Source organism: Astatotilapia calliptera, chromosome 14 (assembly GCF_900246225.1).
Source record: "Astatotilapia calliptera chromosome 14, fAstCal1.2, whole genome shotgun sequence".
Lineage (NCBI taxonomy): Eukaryota > Metazoa > Chordata > Actinopteri > Cichliformes > Cichlidae > Astatotilapia > Astatotilapia calliptera.
This window is the reverse complement of record NC_039315.1, coordinates 5,723,184-5,740,742: the sequence shown is the minus strand read 5'-3', so window position 1 is coordinate 5,740,742 and position 17,559 is coordinate 5,723,184. Positions and strand designations below refer to the sequence as shown.

At 38.6% G+C, this 17,559-nt stretch overlaps 1 protein-coding gene across 1 annotated transcript; it reads left to right on the top strand.

The window, feature by feature from the left end:
• The first annotated feature begins 5,559 nt into the window (after nucleotides 1-5,559).
• Nucleotides 5,560-12,520, top strand: LOC113036797 (cytochrome P450 2G1-like). The gene is made up of 9 exons (XM_026193296.1): nucleotides 5,560-5,747; nucleotides 5,876-6,038; nucleotides 6,180-6,329; nucleotides 9,206-9,366; nucleotides 10,200-10,376; nucleotides 10,577-10,718; nucleotides 10,863-11,050; nucleotides 11,177-11,318; nucleotides 11,491-12,520. The coding sequence occupies exons 1-9, from the start codon at nucleotides 5,580-5,582 to the stop codon at nucleotides 11,670-11,672; spliced, it is 1,473 nt and encodes a 490-aa protein (XP_026049081.1). The 5' UTR covers nucleotides 5,560-5,579; the 3' UTR covers nucleotides 11,673-12,520.
• Nucleotides 12,521-17,559: the final 5,039 nt, after the last annotated feature.

Below are 17,559 nucleotides of genomic sequence, written 5' to 3'. Positions count from 1 at the left end.
AGAACAGACTGACACTAGACCTGCTAACAGCATCACAAGGAGGAGTTTGCAAGCTGATCGGGGAAACATGTTGCACTTTTATCCCTGATGGATACGAAACTGGAGGAGACATTTATGAAGCTTTGCAGAATTTGACCGCTCTGCAAAAATATGTCACTGACCACACACCTGGAGCAGCTACAGCACAAGGCTGGCTTGACTGGCTGTTCAGCGGTTCATGGCTGGCTGCTGTAGCAAAGCCATTTTTTCTTCTAGGTCTCATCATGATAGCACTGCTCATATTAGTGTTGTGTGTGTTGCCATGCCTAAGAGTAATGATTTCAAAGATGATAACAACTACAATGACTGCTTATGTTGCCGTGCCTGAAGAAGAACAACATCCCGTTGCAATTCTGTTAGAGGAGAACTTGTACTAGCTACTAATAAATGACGTGGTGATTAAAAATGACTTGTCAAGTGATCATGCACTGATTAAAACATTAGTAGGTTATGCAAGTTTTCATGCTTTTATTTTTTTTGAAGTCTTGACTTTTAAACATAAAGTTTTTCATTTTTATAACGTTTTCATACTCTTATTTTTTTTGAAGTCTTCAGTTTTAAACATAAAGTTTTCATTTTAAATATGAAGTTTTCATTATTTTACATATAAAGTTTTCAATTTAAGGTTTGCATCATTTTAAATATAAGGTTTTCATCCTTGTATTTTTTGAAGTTTTCATTTTAGTTTTCATCCTTTTATTTTTTGTAGATTTAGTTTTATTATTTTTTCTTGTTTATTCCACTTGTTATTTCATTTACTATGATTTTCATTTACTATGTTTTTCTTTTTATTATTTTCTTTTGTTTTATTCTTTAGACCAAATGACTGCCATTTCTGCTATGATGACATTTTGAAGATTTTGGAAATTAAAAATTGCCTAACATACTTGATAAATAATTTTCATAGACAATTGTTGTATACATTTAAAATAAGTTAAACAGGGGGGAATGTTACAGGAAAAATGATTCTATGTTTCTTTACCTTCTTTTAAATGTACAAAGATGCCTTTTGTCTGCCCTTTGCCTATGGTTAGATTAGTTTAGAATTATCTTTTTAGACTTTCTCAGCAAAGACATACTGTTTTGGGACATATTGTTTTAGATTGTTTTATCTCTCACAGCCTTCTCCCAGCTCTCTGCTGACGAGACTAGCGTCACATATGGAGTTGTTTATTTTATTTGTTTTGTATTTTCTTATCCTGTTCTCACTGTCTTTCCTATAAAAATTACCAAGCCACTGTGCATGGTGTGAGTTGTCCTTAGCAGCTCACCCGTGTACACGTTTGATAAAGAAAGTAACTTTGTCTCATTGTGTCTTTATTTCTCCTGGGTCTTTTACAGAGTTTTCCCCCAACACTATCTATCTATCTATCTATCTATCTATCTATCTATCTATCTATCTATCTATCTATCTATCTATCTATCTATATTTGTTCGTGTTTTGGAGTTTGTAATTGCTTTGTCTCTAGCTGCCACCTTAAATATTAAACTTTTATTTATTCACTCCACATAAAATTTAATAAATAAATTATAAAATTCAAAAACCAATTATTTACATTTCAGCTTTTAACTATTTAAATTTTCAGCTTTTTCCTTTTAAACAAATGTAAAGTGAAACAACATAAAACACTGCAAACCACAATACAATCAAATATAAATTAAAATATGCAAAACAAAATGAAGATGCACACTCTCTGTCATTTAGGCCTGGGATGCTTTTTTGGGAGTGTTTTCCTGCTTGGAATTGCATAGGATTCACTGCATGAATAAACTTTCTGAATCCTTTATCATCCGCAACTGAAAACAGTTGTGGACAATTACTGTACCTTTCTAATGTGATCGTGTTGTCTCTTGTTGTCCCTGGCTCTCTTTCTCTCTCTTTCACTCTGTTCCTGTGCTACTGCGAGTGTAACTACCACCCCACCCCCCTCTGCCCAGCGCAAGCACAAGGCTCACGTGCGGAGTGAAGTGAAAAAAAGTGCGAGAAAGTCGGTGAGAGAAAGAAAAAAAAAACGTGTCGTTCACGTCAAAGAGCCAGCTCTAAGAGCCGTTTCGTTCGCGACCGACACATCACTACTGGTTTCCTCTTTCTGGCGCGGAGTGGGCGATAAACAAACAATAGAGAAAAGCCGATAATCGGTTTCATGATTGAAGTAGCAACAAGAGAGGGAGGGTCAATCATGACCAATTGGCCAATCCACCACCTTTCATTGTTTATACCGCCACAAAAAGAAACATAAAAACAAAAAATCTTTCCTGCTTGGCTCTGCGTCTTTCTCTAGTCTCGTCTAATTCTGGGCGATGCGATGGGCAAGGCCATGAGTACTCGGACTGTGCTTATTGAACGCAATATGGATAAGATCTTGGAGAAGCTCAAGACTCTGCAACAGGGAATCAATAGGTCTGGGGACCAGTGATGGACATTAGATCAGCTGCGAAATTGGATGCAGTTTGTTTGCACTAAACCTAACCCATCCATCCATCCATCCATCCATCTTCATCCGCTTTATCCGGAGCCGGGTCGCGGGGGCAGCAGCCTAAGCAAAGAGGCCCAGACCTCCCTCTCCCCAGCCACCTCCTCCAGCTTATCCGGGGGAACACCAAGGCGTTCCCAGGCCAGCCGAGAGATATAATCTCTCCAGCGTGTCCTGGGTCTGCCCCGGGGCCTCCTCCCGGTGGGACATGCCTGGAACACCTCACCCAGGAGGCGCCCAGGGGGCATCCTTGTCAGATGCCCGAACCACCTCAGCTGGCTCCTTTCGATGTGGAGCAGCAGCTGCTCTACTCTGAGCCCCTCCCGGATGGCCGAACTTCTCACCCTATCTCTAAGGGAGAGGCCAGCCACCCTTCGGAGGAAGCTCATTTCCGCCGCTTGTATCCGCGATCTCATTCTTTCGGTCACTACCCACAGCTCGTGGCCATAGGTGAGGGTAGGGACGTAGATCGACCGGTAAATTGAGAGCTTCGCTTTTACACTCAGCTCCCTCTTCACCACGACGGACCGGTGCAGCGTCCGCATTACTGCAGCTGCAGCCCCAATCCGTCTGTCGATCTCCGGCTCCCTTCTCCCATCACTCGCGAACAATACCCCGAGATACTTGAACTCCTCCACTTGGAGCAGGAACTCATCCCCGACCCGGAGTGGGCACTCCACCCTTTTCCGGCTGAGAACCATGGCCTCAGATTTGGAGGTGCTGATCCTCATTCCCGCTGCTTCACACTCGGCTGCGAACCGTTCCAGTGCGAGCTGGAGGCCCTCACCCGATGAAGCCAACAGAACCACATCATCTGCAAAAATCAGAGATGAGATTCTGACCCTAACCCAAACAACCATTATCTTCATGTGGCTGCCCGGGGCCAGCCAGAAGGCTCCAAGGGCAAATGGCTCCAAGACCGAATGACTGGCTGGCACAACAATTTCTCCCAGATTACAAGACTGTGTTTTGACTCTCTGACCCTATCCTTCAAGCCTCAAGGCCACCTACATCGGCTGGAGGACTGTTGACTTTTTGCTTAACCAGGTGAAAGGACGGTCTCTCTCAGTTGAACATGGGACACACACACACATGCATACATATGCATGTGCACTGAAACAGACACACACTCACCCCCCTCCCTGCTTCCAAACACTTGCGATGCTTACTTCCACCCGATGAAGACGATGGGTCTGCGTCCCATACTGGAGCATAGCTGCAGGACAGGCTGTTGTATACACAGGTTCACTCCATGAAATTAAATTCCTTGCCAGTGCTAGTACATCAACCTTCAGAAAACCAAGAAGCCTATTACATATTACTTGTGAACAAGAGCAAGATATTTAAACTCTTCCACTTGGCTGTAATGCATCCCTTGGAGGGATTCCTTCTGAAAGCAATAGTTTCAAACTTGAAGGTGTTTATTCTAAGGAAGTTATAAGGAGTAAAACAAAGACAGAGCTATATATACACAGGGGCCTGGGGAATAGGGAAAAGATGGGAACATGTGGAACTAGTCACTGATAATGACAAAAGGAGGTAAAACAGCCACAAGACACAAAGAACAAAAGACTACCAAAATAAAACAGGAAGTAACATGATAAGGAAAAATGAGAGACAGAGAAAAAGTCTTGACATAATTCAAGAGAACACAGGAGAGGCACAAAACACTGAAAAACAAAGAATTAAATATGAACCACAAGCAGAAAGTAGATTCCAAAGGGTAACAAAACTATAAGACAAACTGAGAACATAATCATAAAGAAACCAACCAGACGTTTTCTGCTGACTGCAAAGAATACAATACTGTAAATGTGGGCACAGAACACAGTGTCCATGACATTGAATGGTTTAGTTTGCAAAAATCAAGTTCTTTCTAAATATTATTCACTGTTAATAATTATAAATTGCAGTTGCAAGGATTTTATTTAATGATAATTCAGTTATACCTGTCTTTAACAGTCATAATGATTATATAACTTTATATGAATGTTTAAGAATGTTATAATCATTTCCACTTTAAAAAAACATATTTAAATCATTAATCAGCGTTATCCTTTCATATAAAATAGAACATCAGATTGTGTCATAATTTATATAAATACATTCTCTCTGCTCTCTGAACTTAATGGATTATTAATTAATTATCCATTTACTAAATTCAGGTAACTTGTTACTGGTTTCTAAATGGATACATAGTTCAACATTTACTATAGACACATTATTAGGGAATTTTTGACTCGGGTCAAAATTGAACCAAACCAATAAGCACAGGCATGAAATATAAACAGTATGTGTTCCAGTTATAAGTTAACTAACAGCTAGTACAAATTACTTTAGACGTGTCAACAAAGCATAAAGGTTTTTTGAACATCAAATTGTAATTGCTGTTTAAACTTAACAAAACTATGTTTCTCCTTAGTGCTGAGCAGGTAACCCCAGTTTCATATGAAAAAGAAAATAAACAATCCAAATAAAGTCTGAAAAAGACTTGATATTGAATAATTTTGTGAAATGCTGCTTTTAGATCATGAGTATTTGCTACTTAAACAGCATTCACTATTAGTTTATATGTGCCTATGCTGTTACAGACAGCATATAACTGTTCAAACAGGTGTCAGAGCAGTTTGTGGGTCAAATCTTGATTCCAGTAGGGGGCAGTGTAGACTGTCAAATAACTGTCGTTCATGTGAGATTTTATTATCAGTTGTTCTTATCAACAAGGTCTGGTTATATTTTGTGTTAGTTGGCATCATTATCAAGTTTGTAGTGCAGCAAATTTACATTATTGCCAATTATTGTTATGGATATTTTACACCAATTTTCTATTTAAATCTAGCAAAGTTTTTATCTTTATTATTCAAATCAAGTATTGCAAAGGATTTTGTCAATGAGAATCATTAATGAGGTAAAAGTGTGATAAGGTGCACAAGATTACAGCATCATATTGGTCATGTGTGTCCAACCAGCCAAACCTCTGTTAAATATAAACTAGCTACAGGAGCCAATCACAGAGAGAAAGTAGGTATATAAGGAAGGGCAAAAATAAAAAAATGATACAACATTATGGAGTTTTCTGCCACAGTGATCTTGGCAGGGCTAATCTTAGCTCTGCTGTGGCTGTTTAGTGTAAAAAGAAGGAAGTATCGCCTGCCTCCAGGACCTGCTCCACTTCCTCTTCTAGGAAACCTGCCACAAATAGACAAAAAAGTACCTTTTAAAAGCATACTTAAGGTGAGTTTGGAATTTTTAATTGTTCAGTAAGAATAAACAAGAGCACCCTCCATTACTGTTCTGGATTTTTATTTTAGCTGCATGTTGACGTTGCATAAATATAAACAAGGCTTTTTACTTTGTCTTAGTTCAGTGAAACCTATGGTCCTGTGATGACACTGTACATGGTCTGGCAGCGGACAGTGGTTCTGGTGGGGTATGATGCTGTGAAAGAAGCCTTGGTGGATCAGGCAGATGACTTCACAGGCAGAATGCCCATACCATTTCTGTTCAAAGCTACCAAGGGCTATGGTAACAAGACACCATATATCATTTTTCAAGACGAGTGATTTCTTTGGCATGACTCTAAGTCAACTTTACATGAAAATAAAGAAATTTCAAATAATAGTTAGTGTAAAAGTTTTTCCTAATCTTGACATTTCATCTTCTCAGGTTTAGTAATCAGTAATGGGAAGCGCTGGCGCCAGCTGCGACGCTTCACACTCACAACCCTGAGAGACTTTGGGATGGGACGCAAGGGGATGGAAGAATGGATCCAAGAAGTCAGCGAACACTTGAGGGTTCACATACGTACATTTAAAGGTGCGTTTTTAGCTATTGTATGGGCACATATTACATACAGGGTGGATTTGAAAAATCATTCATTGCTCAATCATTGCTTCTCTCTCTCTTTTTCCAGTACAGTAGCTTGACTATGACAAAAAAGATTTCAATTCAATATTTACCTCAGAATTGACTGGCAGTTTAAGAAATAAAACATAATAACAAGAACATTTCTAAAACTCTTAATTTGTGCCTGCACAAGAAATAGGCTGTAGTAAGAAGCAAAAATAAATATGTAACAAAATGCACCAAATACACATAAAAGTGTTGATAAAATATGTCAAATAATTCAGTAACATTTGAAGTCTATCAGATTTTGCAATTAACATGCAAATCCTGCTTTGTCTGAACTCTTTAACGTTTGAACAGAAGACATGGAATATTGCATAACATGCTAAAACACTAAAGTATCGTTTATAGCGTCTGCTTGCTGTGACATGAGTGATGCACTTGGAAAGGATAAACTTATCCATGCCAATTTACAGTTATATGTTTTAATAAAATTATTTACTTTCAATTGTCATATCCACCTGAAAACTGAGGAAAAATGGATTTTTCAGTCAAACTTTTTTTGTGATTTGTGTGTCAGCTGCAGAGGACTTAACTGAATAGGCTAGGTCTCAGGAGAATATTATCAATAAAAGTTAATGATCTAACCACAAGTTTGGAGCAAAATCAGTTTATACAGAGTGGCCTATATAACAGAGAGTAAGTAGGCGTGAACACAGATAATTTTGTGCCATGCCTAGGAACTATGCTGCTGTTAATACTTAAAGTGTAATTACACTATAATGGAGTAATGCTGCTCTCTGGTTAGTCTGGGCCTTTATGTGAAGAGTTTGCAGCCTCAGAGTCCTCTCACAGTACAAACAAATGGGTTTCAGTGTATTTGTTCATCCTAACCTGGCTGTAGGTGTGTGTTTGTCTGCCTCTTTGTGTTAGCTTTGTGTTAACCTCGTGACTACTGGGGTACATGCTAGAAACAAACAATCCAAAAAAATACTTAAGTATTTACTCCATAGCAGACAGTGAAGTACAACAAAGTATTTGGCAAGTAGATTCCAATGAAGCAACATAGAAGGGTGGAAATTCAGCAATGGCAGGAGATAGCACATGCTGGTGGTAATAATAACACAGCTGGAGACTTGGATGAGCAACAATGATAAAGTGGACATGGCTGAGGGAGATTTTGAAAGGTAGAATGACAGAAAAACACTGAGATTTACACAGAGCAGAGATTTTTTTGTTATGAAAATCAAATCAAATTAGAGAATCAGCGTGATGATGAAAGAATTCGATTTAAAAAGAGGAAAGCAGAAGTGAGAAAAAGAAAAGAATTGCAATCCAAAAGCCCAAAAATCCAGACAAATGATTTCATTATTGAACTTCATGATATCATCATATGATAATTAACCTTAGTGGACTTCAGTTGATTAATGTGAAGAACTTTTTTTGTTTATCATAATGCTCTCTTTTGTCGGTTGTTGTGAAAGTGTAAACAGCCGAATGGCCAGTATATTTGTGGAGCAGACAAAGAAGCAGAATAACAAGAAACAAGACTGGAGTACAACAAAAAGCGAGTTGTTTATTTTGGCTGATGAAAACACAAAAGCAAAAGGCAAAGGCAAAAACTAAACTATAACCTAAACTGGGAAACACTAAGACTAGACAAGAAAAACATTAACATGAAAAGGAGCGTGCAAAAACTGAGACTAAAGACAACATTAAATCCATGGATCATAAGGAGAGGAAAACAGACGACCTGACAGTGAACAAAGGGAGACAGAGGAGTTAAATACACAGAAGGGTAATGTGGGAAGTGGAAACATATGGGGAACACAGCTGACACAAATCAACATGACACCAAAGGGCAAGCAAAACTAATACTGAACATGGAACACAAGACCGTCAAAATAAAGCAGGAAACGTGGAGAGATGTAAACTGGGAAGCACAAGCTTGACACAAGGTTCAAGAGAAAGCAAACATGAGAGACAGACAGAGGGACCGAGGGAGAACAAGAGTGAGGGAGCACTAGAGAGAGAGGGAGACTTAAACAAGGGGCACTTGAGAAAGAGGGAACGAGACATGACAGAAAGGACAGACATGGGACAGGAAGGGGAGACGAGACACCTGGACCAGACAACATGGAAGCAAATGTAACTAAGCATACTGCCAATGCTAAGAGTAAGTTAATACTAAATAATAGAAAACTACATCCATGAAGTTTTCTATTTTTCTTTTATTTAGTGCCAACCACCCATCCATGGTGCAGCACAGTTGCACGGTGGTCAGCTGTTGCCACACAGCAGGAAGGTCAATTCCATCATCAGGCTGGGATCTTTCTGTGTGCAGTTTGCATGTTCTTGCATGTGTTTGTGTGGGTTACCTCCGGGTACTCTAGCTTCCTCCCACCATCCAAAGACATGCAGTTTGTGGGGATATGTTAATTGATTAATCCAAATTGCCCATAGGTGTGAATGCTGGAGTGAATGTGAGCGCGAATGGTTGCCTGTCTCTGTGTGTTAGCCCTGCGACAGACTGGTGACCTGTCCAGGGCGTACCCTGCCTCTCGCCCTATGACAGCTGGGATAGGCTCCTGCGACACTGAAAAGGATAAGCGGAAGCGAATGGATGGATGCATCATTCCAAACAAAAAATTCACAAAAAGACCATAAACTTGAAAATGCTGGGTCACAGACCCAGCCAACTGACAGAAAGTTTCTTACTGTCAAATCTTTCTTCAAAAGAAACTAAACTAAATTAGATGATTTATTTAAATAAAAACCTAACATTTGCATTTTTAATTCGTAACTTTGCAAACTATTTCCAACTGTCTTTTTCCTTTTTTCTCCAGGTAAACCATTTGACCCCCAATTTTTGTTAAGCAGCACTGTTTCTAATGTGATCTGCTGCCTGGTTTTTGGGGAACGCTTCAGTTTTGAAGACAAGCAGTTCCTGCACCTTCTGACCATCATAACTAAGATCATAAGGTTCAACAGTACTCCTCTTGGTCAGGTCAGTGGACATGATTACAAAAAAATTAACATATAAAAAAAATACAACAAACATACTGATCAGATAGTTCTGCATTTTTTACCTCCAAACCAACAACGCTGAAGTGTCACAGTTAGCACTGGCCAACCGTGGGGATGTGAGGAAGGAGGACCCAAATGCTAGACTCTTTATGATAAACAGTGCCTTTATTTACAGTGGTGTAAATAATACACAGAATAATAAATCCCAGTGTGTTCCCTTGACTCCCATGTCGTGTCTTCCACCCACAAGTCCGTGCTCTTCTGCTCCTGTGTGTCCGCGCACCCAGTGCTCGCTGCTCTTGTCTTCCATGCTCCTTCCTGGAGAAAATAACAAAGAAGCAACCGTCAGGACACTCAGGCATGCACTCACTTAACTTGGCTCACGAAGCCCACTAACATGGAGTCTCACACAACGATCCCACACCAAGACGACCAAGACGCGCTCATCCACACTCTTAAGTAGCTCCCTGACTAGGCTTCATTAGCTGCAGGTGTGTGTGATCATCTGCTTTAGGTGTGGCCAGTCTCCAGACGGGACACACCCACCAGGCCTGCCTGAAACCCAGTGCTCACTCACAGACACATCCACTTGCCTATACATACAAGCATGGAGAACACAAGAACAGCAGCACAGTGCAGCCAACATACATAATATATTATATCAGTCCATAGCTGCTCATGGACCCTGGGTCGCTCAGATCCAGGTCCCTGACACGAAGTGTGTTGTCTAAAGAATTAATACTCAGTAATACTGATTGCATATTTTCATACGTCTTTAGACAAATAAAGCTGCTGTGTTTTTCCCTCCTGAAGATGTACAACATCTTTCCCCGGCTCATGGAGCATCTTCCTGGCTACCACCAAACTATTTTTGGGCATGCAGAGGAGGCCAGAGATTTTATCAAGAGGAAAATCCAAGAGCACAAACAGACACTGGACCCCAGCTCCCCCAGAGACTACATTGACTGCTTCCTCATCAGAATTAATCAGGTTGGAAAGAACTGAAGGATCAGTTGCTTTGTTTAGGGCACTTTGCATTGTGTCGTTCTTTTTTCCGTATTTGCATTAAACAGGTTGGAATTATTTAAACTATATTTCGAGCTGGTCTGTTATGTGCTGCTAAAAAGGCATTTGAGTATTTTAAATTTGGTTTCTGTTGAGACAACAATATTCCTAATTTGTCTCCTTAGGAAAAGGACAATCCCTCAAGTGAGTTCAATTATGACAACTTGGTTTCTACTGTACTGAATCTGTTTGTTGCTGGAACAGAGACCACCAGCTCCACCCTGAGATATGCTCTCAGTGTGCTGATTAAATACCCCAAAATACAGGGTAGGTGTACAGAAAAAAGTATTACCAACTTGCTTTTAGCCCTAAATATATTATAGTTAGGGATAAGTCTGTTTGTGAATCTAAAACTTAGCAGTCATTACAAACAGATCAGAGCGGTTATAGTTTTTGTTTTGCTTTGTCCAGAGAAAATGCAGCAAGAGATTGACACTGTAATTGGAAAAGATCGTTGTCCCAGGATGCACGACAGGAAGTCCCTCCCATTTTCAGATGCTGTCATCCATGAGGTCCAACGTTTTCTTGACATTGTGCCCTTCAGCGTACCTCACTATGCACTGAATGACATATCCTTCAGGGGTTATACAATCCCAAAGGTATTCTTAATTCCAAGACATTATACGTATTACAGTCAGTATTAAGTCCATTGTGCATCATGTCAGGGGTTAATGTCAAAAGTATTAAAAGCATCAATAGACTAACAACATATTTGTTCTGAACAGGACACTGTAATTATTCCTTTCTTGCACTCTGTGCTGAAAGAGGAAAAGCAATGGGCCACTCCCAGGTTCTTCAATCCCCAGCACTTCCTGGACCATAACGGCAACTTCAAGAAAAATCCTGCATTCATGCCATTCTCTGCAGGTACATAAAGTCCTGACACAGTTGATAAATTATACAATTTTCAGCTGTAGCTCTATATAAATCAGCTAACCTGGCCTCAAGGCACTTATTATTGTAAGGTAGAAAGCCTAAATTAATAAGAACAAGCAATTTTGGTTACCATAGAGTGATTTGTGATTGTGTGTCTTTACAGGGAAGAGAGCGTGTGTTGGCGAGTCTCTTGCTCGTATGGAGCTTTTTATCTTCGTAGTCTCACTGCTGCAGGATTTCACCTTTTCCTGTGAAGGAGGCCCTGACAGTGTAGACCTCGATCCAGAGTACAGCAGCTTTGCCAATTTACCTCGAAGTCATCAAATCATAGCTACAGCACGTTAAAATGAGAGCCACTCAGTCTGTCATCATTTGCAGCACTATCACTGACATGGATCTCTACAACATGCTGCATTGCGTTAATGTGGTGCAGTAACATTAAATGCACAATTAAAAGTAGAGTTAAATGAATGTGCAATAAATTTTTGCTGTTATGTCTGTGATATAGAAAAAAGACATGAAATAATAATAATATAAGTGAGATGTGGGGTTTTAGCTGGGAAGGCATGATTTCAAATAATGTGCTGAATCTAAGTTCTAAGAGTTTCTGTAGTGTTTTAAACTAAATAGTGAATTTACTGACAAATTGTTGTTGTTGTTGTTGTTGTTTGTTTTTTTTGTTTCTTTCATTTTTTTTTTTTGTCAAAACACAAACACAGAAACACGATAAAGTTACTCATAGGTTTTATATAATAATTTCAACAAGTCTTTCAGAGTTGATGATAAAGAATATCCACGCCCTGAGTCATTCCTGTGAATCATTAACGTGCAATCTTGGTGAAGAGGACGGAGCTGTTTTACATGTTTTGATTATAGAAATCAGGTCAAATGTTGTAATAGCTGTTTGGCAATGAAATGAGAAATAGGTGTACTAAGGTGAACAGGAAGATCACATGGCTCACCTGTGCTCTAATGCGGTGCTCCTGCCAACTCTCTGTCAAACATAAACTAACTAGCAATGAGTATAAACAAACAAGTAACAGAATACAAAGGTTATCTAATAGATGACAGTTGGAATTTTGCTGTATTGCATAGCTCATGTATGAAACCTGCTTTGCCTGTACTCTTTATTCCTTATGTATATCTGGATGCAGTGGATTCAAAATAAAGATACTACATAACCTGCAAAAGCATTACAGCTTCATGCATACCCTTGCTTTTCTAAGAAATCAAAAAAGATCTTTAAAACAAAATTTTAACTGTAACAAATAGCAGTTAATTGTTGCACCAGAGTGGATCAATATATTCATTGTAACCACACTATTACAACACCAACAGTCACAATATCAATAAATGTTAATGATTGAGGAGCTTTAAAAAGGTTACACTGAGTGACCTATGTGCCAGACAGCCAGTGGATGTCCAAGTAAACACATAGGCAACATTATGTCATGTCAGACAAAGCTAAAGACAATACTGTAAATACTGACAGCATTTACAAGTACTGACATGGTAGACCTAAAGTTAATCATTTGAAAACACAATATAATTTTTGGATTTTTCTATGTATATATTATTGCTGGGTCTGTCTTAAAATATAAAGCGTCTTGAGGTGATTGTTGTTGTGATTTGGGGCTGTATAAATAAAATTGAATTGAAAATTGAATTGAATTGAATTGAAAATGGTCAAAGCATACCATCAGAGCAGCCTGTTATTACTACTTGTAGAGTGCTCCAATAGAATCCCCATTAACTTAAGAAAAACTAGTCATCCTCTAGTATAGAATTGAAGGATATCTATCTTCTTCCAGAAGCACATTGCTTTATTCTTTGAAGTCAACCTTCATATCTGCTTGTTTTTGCATTGTCATCATGATGCTGAAGCACCATGTCTTTATTTTAGGGCTTTATGTTAATATACAACTGTTTTCTATCAATAATTACAAATGTCATGCTCATTGTTTGCAGTATGACATGACTAGTGGGTTTAATTTTTTTCAAAATAAATGATGTAAAATCTAAAAAATATATTATCTCTGTTTATGGTGTTGAAATTAATAAAAAAAAATGAATAGTGCATTTACTAATTTCAGGTAACTTGTTGCTGCTTTCTAAATTGATACATAGTTCAAAATTTGGTATAGACACATTATGACGGATTCCTTGACTCGGTTCAAAATGGAACCAAACCAAATGCAAAAGCAATATAAACAGTATGTGTTGCACTTATAAGTTAACTAATAGCTAGTACAAATTACTTTAGGCCTGTCAACAAAGCATATGTTTTTATGTAAACACCTAGTCTTGAACATTAAATTGTAATCACTATGTTTCTCCTTAGTGCTGAGCAGGTAAACCCAGTTTCATATGAAAAAGAAAATAAACAATCCAAATAAAGTCTGACAAAGATTTTTGTGAAATGTTCCTTTCAAATTTAGATCATAAGTATTTACTACTTTAACAGCATTCACTGTAAACATATTTTATGTTTCTACGAGTGAAGCACAGTATTGGATTGCTTGGATTCATTTCACAGAGTTGATTGGTTTGGTAAGAGAGCAGATTTGTATTAGAAACTGAACCTATTTTATAATAGTTACGTATGCTGTTGCAGACAGCGTGTAAATGTTCAAACAGGTGCCAGAGCAGTGTGTGGGCCAAATCTTGATTCCAGTAGAGGGCAGTGTAGACTGTCAAATGAGGATGGTTTACATGTTTTGACTTTATTATTCAAATCAAATGTTGCAACATCTTTTTGTCAATGAGCATCATTAACAAGGTAAAAGTGTGCTAAGGTGCACAAGATTAAAACATCACATTGGTCATGTGTGTCCAACCAGCCAAACCCCTGTTAAACATAAACTAGCTACAGAAGCCAATCACAGAGAGAAAGTAGGTATATAAGGAAGGACAAAAATACAAAATACAACATTATGGAGTTTTCTGCCACAGTGATCTTGGCAGGGCTAATCTTAGCTCTGCTGTGGCTGTTTAGTGTAAAAAGAAGGAAGTATCGCCTGCCTCCAGGACCTCCAGGATTTTTCATATTGTTAAATTGTTCAGTAACTTAAGAATAAACAAGGGCACACTCCCCAAAAGTGGATTCTGTTCATCTGGACGTAGCGTTTTGTGGGAGAAACGTTTCGTCACTCATCCAAGTGACTTCTTCAGTCTCAAGAGCACACTCCATTACTGTCTGGATTTTTATTTTAGCTGCGTGCTGACGTTGCATGAATACAAAAAAGGTTTTTTTCTTCTTAGCTTTGTCTTAGTTCAGTGAAACCTATGGTCCTGTGATGACACTGTACATGGGCTGGCAGCGGACAGTGGTTCTGGTGGGGTATGATGCTGTGAAAGACGCCTTGGTGGATCAGGCAGATGACTTCACAGGCAGAATGCCCGTACCATTTCTGTTCAAAGCTACCAATGGTTATGGTAACAAGACACCATATATCATTTTTCAAGACGAGTGATTTCTTTGGCATGACTCCAAATCAACTTTACATGAAAATAAAGAAATTTCAAATAACAGTTTGTGTAAAAGTTTTCCTAAGCTTGACATTTCATCTTCTCAGGTTTAGTAATCAGTAATGGGAAGCGCTGGAGCCAGCTGCGACGCTTCACACTCACAACCCTGAGAGACTTTGGGATGGGACGCAAGGGGATGGAAGAATGGATCCAAGAAGTCAGCCAACACTTGAGGGTTCACATACGTACATTTAAAGGTGCGTTTTCAACATGTTGAGGGTGGATTTGAAAAAGGACTGCTGTTTTTCTTTTTCCCTCAATCACTGCTCGAGTCTTTCACTCTTTTTCGAGTACAGTAGCTTGAATATGACCAAAAAATGTTCAATTCAATATTTACCTGAGAAGTTACTGTCACTTTGAAAAAAAGGAAACTTAATAACAAGAACATTTCTTGGAAACACTACAAAACTCTTCATTTGTGCCTGCACAAGAAATAGGCTGTAGTAGTAAGAGAGGTTAGGGAAACAAAACTAAATATGTAACAAAATGCAACAACACGCATTAACATTTTGATAAAATACATCAAATAATTTAGTAACATATGGCGAAGTCTACAACTATCAGATTTTGTAATTCATGTACAAATCCTGTTTTGTCTGAACTCTTTAATCTTTGCATAGAAAACATAAAGTATTGCATATCCTGCTAAAACACTAAAGCATCATTTATAACGTCAGCTTGCTGTGACATGACTGATGCGCTTGGAAAAGATTAAATTACCCATGCTGATTTACAGTTATATACTTTATGTGAAGAGTTTGCAGCCTCAGAGTCCTCTCACAGTACAAATAAATGTGTGTCAGTGTATTTGTTGATCCTAACTGGGCTGTAGGTGTGTGTGTGGCTCCTTGTGTTAGACGTTCACCCTATTACTACTGGAGTACATTCTAGAAACCAGAGGTGTGGACTCGAGTCACATGACTTGGACTCGAGTCAGACTCGAGTCATTAATTTTATGACTTTAGACTTGACTTGAAAAAATGTTCTAAGACTTGTGACTTGACTTGGACTTTTACACCAATGACCTGGGACTTGAATTGGACTTGAACCGGTTTACTTGAAAAGACTTGATATTTTACCCAAAATATAAAATTTAACATGCATATTATATAGAGATTGAAAATGTGACGTCATTCACGGGTAGAACCGCAAAGGATTCTGGGAACTCGTGGCAAGCGGTAGTAGCGCACGCAGGCTTTCAATTGAAATCAGTCACACAGCGATAAAAAGAAACACAAAAATGTCAAGAAGCCGTTGTATTATTAACTGCAATAGCCGGTCGCATGACAGCCACGGGAAGCCGACGGGTAAAGAGATCGGTTGTTATCGGATTACGTCGTTGAAGAGAAATTGTTCAAGCCATGTTTCCGAAGTAACAAAGACGCGACGGGTGGCCTGGATTGCAGCCATTCAAAGACCAAATATAACGTCCCAGAACACTCCAGCTCACAGGTTAGTCTGCTCCAAGCATTTACACGAAGGTCAGTGTTTTTCAGTAGTTAATACCTCATTTTCATAACATAATTAGTGATATAGGTTACAAGCAAGTCTGGCGCTGAACAGAAATTGTCGCGCTATGCTCCTTTATTTATTGTGCATAAATAGTGAATTGTCCTGACACAATATTGCGTTTCGCTTCTGTTATTATGGTACATTAACAAAAACATATACTTTTATTCACAGGATAAAACAGGTTTTTTGTATCACTAATTGCCCAGTACGATTACAGCATACAGTATTATTGTCACTGCTACATTTCTGTGATGCTACCAGAAATTATTTCCACTACTAATTAATTACCGTTGAGCTCAAAGGTCCTATTAATAAACGGTTAACGATTGTGTATTTATGACGACAATTTGTGAGACTGGTAAACTTATGATACGTACGATGGTCTTTCGTTCTACACGGTGCATTTCAAGGTCCTGTACCCATCCGTCGGTAAACTGTACCCGGACTTGTTGCAGTGACCTGAAGTTACTAAACTTCACGAGTGTATGCACTCACTCCAAGAACCGTATGATTATAAATATGCATATAAATATGCTACGATGAGATAGCTGACTTCATCTAACTAGCAAATGTTTTCCAGGCTACGTTGGTGATGCAGTTCTTTTTAATGTGTATGATATTTTTGTCATGCGATTTTAAAGCCGGTCCTACAACCGCATCCAAGAATAACATGCAGCTTATCTCAGAACTGTAGGTGAAAATTATTCTTGGAGCTAGGTTTAATTGAGCTGCATTTTAAAGAGGTGCAATTTCACAATTTGTGTATATTTTCTAAGTTCACTATTTTGTCATGTGTTGAGAAAAACACAGATTTTAAAATTACATGGTCTAATATTTACATTTAGCATAACTGCAACATTATTTTTTCGTTTTGTTTTTTTTAAAGACTCGAAAGGACTTGAAATTCAAAGTTTCAGACTTGTGACTTGACTCGGACTTTTACACCAGTGACTTGAGACTCGACTCTGACTTGCCTGACATTACTTGAGACTTGACTTGAGACTTGAGGATAAAGACTTGAGACTTACTTGAGACTTGCAAAACAATGACTTGGTCCCACCTCTGCTAGAAACAAACAATCCAAAACAAATATTAAGTATTTACTCCATAGCAGACAGTGAAGTACAACAACATGTTTGGCAAGTAGATTCTAATATAGAAGGGTGGAAATTCAGCAATGGCAGAAAATAGC

Coding starts and splice junctions, on each gene's coding strand:
- LOC113036797 (XM_026193296.1), top strand. CDS start 5,580: ATGGAGTTTTCTGCCACAGTGATCTTGGCAGGGCTAATCTTAGCTCTG. Junction 5,748..5,875: donor CTTTTAAAAGCATACTTAAG/GTGAGTTTGGAA, acceptor ACTTTGTCTTAG/TTCAGTGAAACCTATGGTCC. Junction 10,377..10,576: donor TCCTCATCAGAATTAATCAG/GTTGGAAAGAAC, acceptor TTGTCTCCTTAG/GAAAAGGACAATCCCTCAAG.